We start from the raw sequence: 9,657 nt of genomic DNA on the forward strand, positions 1-9,657 counted from the left end.
AGAGATAACTTTGAGCTACAACCTCAAAGAGCTTTGCATGCTTATCTTTCATGCATGTTGATGTTGAATGCAATTACATTGGCCACAGCAGAGCACAACGTACCATATAGTGGCCGTGAAGCCCCATGCTCAAGCAGCCCGTCCCTATATAAAGATACATTGTGAGGGAGAACATTCACAAATCCCCACCTACAGTTGTAGAACGCTTGTTCGTCACGTACAAATTATTTTCACAACAGTAGTCCCGTGTTCACATAGGTTAGTCTCTAGGAATGGGACCGACTACGATAAAGGCTGCGACTTTTGCTGGCATCCTCATTTTGATGTTCCTCGTCACGTTTGTACTCGGAGCATGAAGCATGATAGCAGCTCTTCACTTTTAGATGTGATTACAGATACAAATAATGATTATAAAGATACAATCATACAATTGCTTCAATAGAAATAACTATTGGAAAAAAGGGGGAGGGGGCAATGGCTTAAAATAACTTTGGTTGCTCATGTTAATTTTAAAACTCCACAACTTTGATCTCCGGTAGGTGTTGTGTCCAAATGGAGTCATGCATGTGCATATATCAACGTTCTACTCTACACTGTTTGGCATGTGTTGTGCTACATTCCCGCCAAAAGCAAGAGAAAGAGTAACAGAATTTGTATTTGTGCTTCCTCTTGGTTAAGCACTACCAATTCAAATGGACACCCAATCTTCTGGTAAGGATCACAGTAGTAACACCCACTCCAGCCCAACACAAAATTGTTCAAACGCAACATTCAATATAACCCAAGTAATAAGAAAGCAAATGTCCCTTTTGTTGTTGTTGTTTTCTCCCTTCGTTTTACATAACCAGAAACTCCATTAAAGTTACCAGTCAAGGGTACATGTCCTGTGAACCACACAGCACAGGCTCAAAAGGTACAACCCTCCACACACGCACTCCCTAGAGCGCTCTGCAGAGGCTGAGGCGTTGGTTGACGCCTCATACAAGGCTCTTCCGGATTCTCTCTGTATCGCCGGGCTTCCTGGCATGGAGGATACACAGGATCCTAGCACCACAAAAGTGGCCGTAAAGAAGCACCGGCCTTGCATCGCAGGTATGCTCCAAGGCGTTGCAACTCACACGGTTGTGTGCGCAAGGTATTCGCCGTGGTTGTAACTGAGGCGCCGGAGCGAGGCGGAGTGCAAGGAGCGGACCAAGACAGCGCTGGGAATGCCAATGGCCTCGCAGCCTTCAGGAGAGGACTCTGAAGGAGCCTTTGACTGGCCGCTCACGCCTATGGAGGTGAAAGCAGCGTTTAAGCCCATGGAGGAGGGTTCCGTCCCCATTCTGGAAGAACAAAAGAGATCCCATTTTAGCACGTGGAAAGACTTGAACAGGCGGTGCAAGGGAAGATCATACTTACGTTAAATCAAAGCGATCCGTGTCTGAGCTCATCGCGGCACAAATGCCGGAGGCAACCCACGGTGGGATAACCACATCCTTTATTTCCATGCTGTAACACATGTTGCCTGGTGGAGGAGCAAACACTGATCCAGGTTCTTCATCTAAACCGGTAGAGGAGGACAGGCCAGTATCAGCTTTCCTCATCTCCCTGCATATGACCTGCAAAAGCATGTACTCAGGGTATCAGATTTTCAAGTCAGGCAATTACGCATAGAAATAGGCCATAAAAAATCCTGTCGCGGAAACAAAATAGAGTACAGAAATGAAATCACCTCTGGAATATGGAGGCAGCCATTTTGAAATGGCACCGGTGAATATAACACTGGGACATCTGTGGCAGATAATGAATTCAGAAAGGACCTGAAAAATGACAAAATTAGATTATACAATATTAAATTCTGGCAGGTCAAAAGAAACAGAATAATTACTAGAGACTAAGCACCCTACTTGTAGTTCAACAAGACATCATATAAGCCATGAACGCTCTTATTGCCAGTAAATGAAAGGAGTGACTCTGTAGTGTTGTCCACCTCAGATAAAGCATCTATATGAAGTGTCTGCAAGTTCAAGAAAAATTAAGCCTCAAACTGTCAGTAACTGCAGCCTGGCTAGCAAACAAGGGAAAGGTTGAAGAAGCAAACGGTACCTGGCCCAGATTGAGTGTTTGGATTTTTGAAAATTCCATCAGGTCATCATCAGTAACCTGCTCCACTTCAGCATTGCAAAGAGGCATAGAAAAGCAAACACCCTGTGACAATGCATTCACAAAGTCCTACAATCATAATCCTAATAGAAAAAAATATTTTGAACCAGTACGGAGCTCAAAAGAAACTAAGCTTGAATTGTCTTAAGCAATTGGATGACTTAGAGACCAACATACCAATATTATATCTCACTCCTATAGTCCTATAAGGGTACCACATAAGGGTATATGATTGACATAAACTACCAAAGCAATGTTACTTCCAGCAAAATGGCCAATCAGAACAAACAATTATTACGCCCTCCATTCCACAATGTAGTGCCTATAAATTATCAATATCTATAATACCAAACATATACAATAATAAAATATGCCTCATGATGTATCTAATGATATGTATTTGTATTCTAAATGTTTATATTTTTTCCCTACAAAGTTGGTCAAAGTTTGCAAAGCTTGACTTTTGGGAAAATCTATATGCGCTACATTGTGGAACATAGGGAGTACATCACAAAATACAATGTTTTATTCCAATGTAGAACCACTACAACACCATACATTCTCAAAAGTTAAAAAGAAACACAAGGAGTAGTCTCGGTAACCAACAAGCTTATCTACTTGATTAAAGTGTCACACAAATTGCAAGCAAGTTCATACTGAAAATAATGATTGATCAATGACGGAAATATGCCATAGTAACTTGCAGGCATATATGGATTTATTTTAATGTGGAAATTAAACCAAAGTAGAGAAAGAAACAGAATGGAGAGCTTACATGTTTTCGCAGTAGTGACCGTATGCCACGTGTAGATTGTGACAAGTAGGCATTACAGGACTGCTTCTCCAAACAATTTCCACGGATGAATAGAGCAACAAATTGTGCTGTATAAACTAGATAACAAAACCAGTGTTCAGTACAGTGATGGAGACTAACCATAGATAAAGTAATAAGTTCCTAAAAAACAGATAAAGTAATAGTCTAGAACCTAAATAAATATTCCAGGGCAAATGAAATCGAACGGCAAATGAAGGCGGCCTTGAGCAAAATGTGGCATTACGTGCTCAAAGTTCTCATTCATATTTTAATAACAAAGTGTAAGGCAGGAACAAATTCATATTGTAATACTGGGCAATGCATCTTCCACTAGATAGAAATGTTCACTGTTTAACATAGATAAATCATATTTTGCATCAGCTGTCATGAGCTAATGCATTTCTTAGCAAAGATATACCATCTTTTGTGCAGGTACAATGAGGACATCATGGACAATAAAATAGTTAGATTTTTCATATAAGTGACCTATCGAGATATTGAATGAATCGTTGAGGTTTGAGGTGAGTAAGATACCATAAAAGATGTTCAATTGATTCTTGCGGAGCATGTAGTAAAGATTCTGAAATGAGTCTTCCCAGTCCTGATACCTCTTGAGAAGGAACTCATTTTCTACATGCCAGAAGGGGGGAAATGTAAGGATTTACATCCACGGGAATTACAGGGATGTTTGTTCTTTAAATGCAGGAATAATTCAAGTCCAGTGATTACCTCCTCGTGCATTTGATGAGAGCATAGCAGATATGATGGAAGCAGGTAACAGGGACTGTGGATATACCCATGATTGCAGTGCCCTTGAGAACAAGAATTCCTTCCCAGGCCTTGCACATCGTGAATTTTGAGAGCCACCACGATAACTCTGAGTGATGGGCCCAGCAATACTCAAATTGTGACACCTGTTAAACAGAAGAGTTCTTAGCAGGAGTATTTGACACTTGGGTCTTTGAGGCAGATGATCTAAACATAAGAATGACAATATAATTTCATTTTTAAGTAATTTTGAATTCTCTTTCCTAGTGTTCTACTAGACATATTTCCACTAGGAGCACAGGAAATTGAATTGTGTGCAAATTTTGCAGGTTCTGTACAGCATCTTTTGAGGTGGGCACATAGCCATTTTCATATATAATTTTCCGAGTGCCAATTTAGGATATGTCAATGGTTCAACCAAGAGACAGATGAGGTGTCTTTGGGAAGAATGCACTTTCTACCTGAAAACTGTTTGGAAGACAAGAAAGAGAGAAGCAAATGCACACCCACCACTTCACAGAAGATGATGAAACGAACTGCAGACTAGTCTTTAAAGTGAGATCCAAAGGAGCTCTTTTTCCTGGAATTTTTATCTTAGAAGGGCACAGTTCTGAAGACTTCAAAGGAAGATCACCAACTTGTACGTCAGTGGCATTGGAAGTTCCAGAAGCATCACGAGCTCCAAACCCTTTCATCACTTTTTCCTATCACAAGGCACAAGAAAGATTAGCGCATGCAATAATATATATATAAAATACTGCAGTGCACTAGATAGATACTCTTTACCATATCAAATTTGTTCGAGGCAGGTTGCTTGTCATCACCGATGTGTAGCTCAGATACACTCCGTAGAGCATTTTCACTGTATTTCTCAGCTTTCCTGAAACTTGGTTTCGCTGCCTCCACAAGTGATGGAACAGAAGAGTCCAACTTAACAGAGTCACCGCTGAATTGTGATACAACAATGCACATAAGAGAATAAACATGGTATAATACAAGATGCAGCAACTTTAATCAAATACTTACCGCAGGAATGAAGATGACACGGTATGTGAAGTAGTTACAGTATCAGCAAATTTGGGAACCTTCTCATTATTGAGTAAAGCATCCTGTTTACAATTTCAATATATAAGATTTATATCGAAACTATGATACTGTAAAGAATTGCAGAGCAATGAGCACCATTAAGCCCATCAAAATCAATAATGTCTCAGATGTCTAACCTTACAGTTTTCCTTTCCAACGTTTCTGGATTTTTTAACTGGGAACACCTCTGTAACACGGGTGTTGATATATTTGGGTATTTTTTGTTGTTCCATATTCCGAAGCCCGTTGCTTGGCCTAAACCCACAAGATAGGTGTCAAACTTTTGATCAAGCACAATAAGAACATCAATATATAAATACAGCAGATTTACCTATCAAATGGTGCAGAAGCAAATAGCTGGTCATCAGCAATCTTTTCAGACGTGCGTCTCTTATATTGTTCTCCCTGCAGAAATTAATCATTGGAATAAATTTCAATGCTTAGAACAGGGGCTAAAGTAGAGCAATATTTGCGACATTCATGTATAATGTGGAGACATAACACGGAAGAGAAACATGCTACAACAGGACATGCCTATGGCTCTCTACTTCTCCAGAACACATTTAAGTGACAAACTGAAAATGTGGTTGATTTGCTGCACATTTGGCTCTATACAATCAAGCAACAACATATCGCTTATTAGATTACAATGTGGCCCAGCATTAAGAGCTTGTTTGGGGCTTATTTAGAGCTAATACTTGATTCACGTGATTAGTAGTTTAGTACAGCTTCACAGGTCACAATGCATGGTGGCACACATTTCACAGTGTTTAGTCCAATTAGCATTTGCAATGACAACAGAATAATCATGGATTGAGGATATAAATCAGGGGAACAAAAGCATTACCCGCAGCTCCGAGGGAGTCTTCCTCTTCATCCTCGGGACCCCTGCCGGTCTCCCAATCAACGCGCCACCACTCACAGCAGATTCAATAGCAGCCTGTGCCATTGCAGCATCCAAATACTCTTAACTCTGCATCCCTCACTCTGCCTTGCCCACCCTACCTTTCACTCCTTCAGCCTACAGTCCAAGAATGACAAATACATAGATATTATGATTATTTTCCATGTATCAGCAAAACTTATAATGAAGTAGGCATAGACATCATAAATCCAATCAAAAGGCAACATATTTGTACCATTTTTACAAGGCGCAGAGGGGCTGGATATGACTGTCAAGACACAGAAACAGTCTCCCAAAATCAACTCTCCGCCCCAGATTAATATTTATAGCACAGAAGAGGTGGTTGATGGCACATCCTCGTGTCCGGATGTCCGGTACTAAGGGTGCATTTGGTTCGAGGGCAAGGAGGGAAGGGTTGGGGATATCCTTCTTTATTGGCTGAGTGGTTGGAGGGATGAGAGGTGGTTAGGATGACCCAGATTTTTGTTTGCTTGGAAGGATGAGAGGTGAATAGGTTGTTTTGTTATGATGACCTCTTTGCCATGAGGTGGTGAGACTACTGATAATTTTCTGTTATATGTTTTCATTTCTTATATTAGGCATCATCTACTCCTGAAAATTATATGTTACCTGAAGCCTGAAGTTATGATAATTCATAACCTCATTTTGGTATCATAATAATAATCATATGTTCAAGCCATTTTTTTATTCAACTTGCGATTGACATTATTCAATCTGTACTAGTGATTAGTTTACTAAGAGAAATTATTCAACATGTGTGCTTATGATTAATCTACCTGCCATATGTATAATCCTGATATTGGTTATATCTCACATTTTAAACAGATGGTTAAACATGGTTAATCATGCATACTGGTCACTGGTCAGTGCTTAATCAGGCATCATTTTGTAGGTATATTTTCCTTGTTTTACATAAATTCTGTCGGTACAACTTTGACCGTAGGATATAACTGGAGGTGGTTCTCTTATTCTCTAATCTTACACAAGACAAAAAGCAGTACTCTTTTACTCTCTATAATTTACACTTATCCAAAGATATACAAAGTGCAGATGAATGACCAAAGCGCGAAGACGCTGTGCATTTCCCAGCTGCTGGAACTGAGAAGATCAATTTAGCACGACACATTGGGTTCCGTCGGTGCAGGCCCTAGCAGCTGGCTAACAGCACAGGACATTCGGCCGCACCTGCTGTTTATCGCCGCAGCAGATCTGAGAGAAGGAAGCGGATCGAGGAGAGCTCCGGGGCGCCAGGGAGCAGATCAACGAGAGTGCGTGGAAGGCAGTAAGAGGGAGGGAGAGGGAGAGAGAGAGAGAGAGACTGGTGGGAAGGGGGAGGGGGAGCAGGCTGGGTCCTCGGTCGCCGCCGCTCGCCGTTCACCGGCCACAGTCGTCCGTCCTATAAAAACGCGCCGTGGCCCGACCCGATTCACGCACCGCCACCGCCGGGCGAGACAATCGCCGCGGCCGCAAGCCCGGAGAGGGACGAGGGGTGCGGTGGGGCGATGGATAGGACAGGTTTCCCCGCCGGCGGGGACGAGACGGCTCTGAGGGGAGGGGGTGCGGTGCTGGGGTCGTCGGGGGTTGGGGGCGGGGGAGGGGGTGTGGAGATTGGTCCTCACCTGAAGCCGGAGGTCGCCGCGGAAGGGTGCTCCGTCCGCTCGCTCGCTCCCGGGCAGGCGTCGACGTCGGGGAGCGGGAGCCCGAGCGGAGGTTTGGGTAGGTGGCGGCGCGGCGAGGCGGAGGAGCGTAGGAAGCGAAGTGGGAGCGGGCGGCGGGGGCGCGGAGGGGAGGGGAATTCCCCACCAGGTGATAGAGAGAGCGGCCAAGAGTTTCGAGGGGATTTCGAAATTTCACTCCCCAGCCCGCGCTCCCACAGCCACAGTAGTCGGTCCCACGCGCCCTACACGTTTCTTTCTTCTTTTGGGGGTGGGCGGGGCGACGGGTGGCATCGTGAAATTTCGGCTGGCCCGGGAGGGCGGGAACGGGGCTGCCTCCCTCCGCGCCAACTCGTGACAGACGGGCGGAATCGGTTCATGATGGCGATTTTCGTTTCCTCGGTTCCCTCGTCTCTCACGGCCGATTTTTTTTTTACGAAGAGCAGCAGAGGTAGCATCAAGCAAGTGATGAGGCGTATATTAGAGTTCTTTTAAGAGAAAATGCGTGTATTAGAGCTAGCATCAAGCAAACCAAGAAGACATTATTCGCAAGAAAAAAACAAGAAGACATCGTGCAAATTCTCTCGCAGACCTTACGATGACTCCGTTGATATAGTCCAATAATGGTTGCAGTCAAGCTCAATGCAAGGGTGGACATGCTTTTTAGAAAACAGGCACAAGAAACAATGCAAAAGACTCACGTCGTCTAGTCCTCATCAAGGTAGATGAGGGTGTGGTCGTCTAGCGGCAGACTGAGCCTCCAACGACTCCTCCTCAGAGCGACAAGCAAAGAGGGTGATATACCACTCCTCCCCGCCATAACGACACTCGTTGTGTCTCAGGTCTCGAGCTTGGTCTGAAAGGGGGCGGGGGCGGAGGTTGGGAGGCATCGGAGGCGATGATATAATCTTCTCGCCGGAGGATGGCGCCTGAGGCAACAGGTCCACTATGCCCGCCGCCACACCAGTCGTCCCATGTGTCGCGGCACAAGGAGAATGTTGTGGTAGCCACGAGAAGTGCGACGCACGGAGATGAGGCAACTGTGAAAGCATACTCTCGTTGTCGAGAATGTTGAGCCAATCCCCTGCTGGTCGGCACGACAACATTGTCATCGAGAAGTGACTAGGAGGCGGTGGCGGACATGATTTACATGATGGGGAAGCTTCACCGTTGGGATTTTATAGCCGGAGATGGCGGGGAGATGATGTCGTGTGAGGCAGAACTTCACAAGGCTCGTTATCTTAGTCACCTGATGTGTGCAAGCTGGGAGCTAGTGAATACCCTCACACTTACATTAGCACCGACCTGGTCATCCATCTGATTTGCAATGCATCGCCTGCTCTGTTAATGCTCTTTATATCAGCTTCTGTGCTAGAAACAGAATTTGATGTGAGTTGGGTTCAGTGGATCTTGCCCTAGGTTTTATAGACTTCTATAGAAATAAATTCAACAAAGTCGTTGTAGTATAGTGGTAAGTATTCCCGCCTGTCACGCGGGTGACCCGGGTTCGATCCCCGGCAACGGCGTATTTTTTTGTTTTCAAATTTTCATTTCGAGAATCAGATTTAAGAAATTAGACGGGTTTTGTCTATTCATCTCTAATGATGATGCACAGTAAGCTTTTTTTTTGTCAAAATCTGTTTGCTTTGATGATTGTGACTTTTTGGGCTCCAAAATCTGAGTTACTCCATCCGTAAAGAAATATAAGAACGTTTAGATCATTAAAGTCTATACTCCCTCCGTAAACTAATATAAGAGCGTTTAGATCAGTACGGAGGGAGTATTTTTTTACGGAGGGGTACATAATATCAACCCTCTATGGTTTATTCATCGTAAATTGATCAATGTGCACCGTAATATAATAAAGAAAATGTTAAGGCGTATACCCATGTTTATCATCTTGTCATAATTTTCTGTTGGAAACACTCATCGTCATCTTTTTCTTTTCAAAACTCCAAGACCATGTTCGGTTGCTTATTTTTTAGAGTATTGGAAGAATACAACGGTTTGGGAGACTCCGGTGTGTTTACCGTATACAAATACCATAGTTTTATAAATCATACCATTCTCAATATCGTGTTTTCGTTATTATTTGAGAAAGAGGTATCTTTAAAAAAATCAACATGGCAGTAATACTTGCCTAGTCATTTAAATGTCGACGGTTTAGATTACCGTGGTTTTGGAAAACCCATGTTGCCAAGGTTGGCCAATCTGTTAAGGCTCCATACAAGGGCTCTGCGTCCGTGTCGGTGTCAGCTTGGAGC

General features: G+C 43.5%; 1 protein-coding gene and 1 non-coding gene across 2 annotated transcripts; one reads left to right on the top strand and one right to left on the bottom strand.

The window, feature by feature from the left end:
- Positions 1 to 754: 754 nt before the first annotated feature.
- On the bottom strand, positions 755 to 7,563 carry LOC125544986. Its single transcript, XM_048708804.1, has 15 exons — positions 7,358 to 7,563; positions 5,661 to 5,834; positions 5,145 to 5,218; positions 4,951 to 5,068; positions 4,754 to 4,836; positions 4,514 to 4,673; positions 4,238 to 4,431; positions 3,689 to 3,873; positions 3,494 to 3,589; positions 2,921 to 3,036; positions 2,089 to 2,190; positions 1,890 to 1,999; positions 1,715 to 1,802; positions 1,402 to 1,601; positions 755 to 1,325 (listed from the first exon to the last, which is right to left on the bottom strand). Exons 2-15 carry the CDS (start codon positions 5,760 to 5,762, stop codon positions 1,115 to 1,117), a joined length of 1,839 nt encoding a protein of 612 aa, XP_048564761.1. The 5' UTR covers positions 5,763 to 5,834; positions 7,358 to 7,563; the 3' UTR covers positions 755 to 1,114.
- A 1,284-nt stretch (positions 7,564 to 8,847) lies between these two features.
- On the top strand, positions 8,848 to 8,919 carry TRNAD-GUC. The gene has a single exon. It is a non-coding gene; the product is annotated as a tRNA-Asp (tRNA).
- Positions 8,920 to 9,657: the final 738 nt, after the last annotated feature.

The sequence above is a fragment of the Triticum urartu genome, chromosome 3 (genome assembly GCF_003073215.2).
Source record: "Triticum urartu cultivar G1812 chromosome 3, Tu2.1, whole genome shotgun sequence".
Classification (NCBI taxonomy): domain Eukaryota; kingdom Viridiplantae; phylum Streptophyta; class Magnoliopsida; order Poales; family Poaceae; genus Triticum; species Triticum urartu.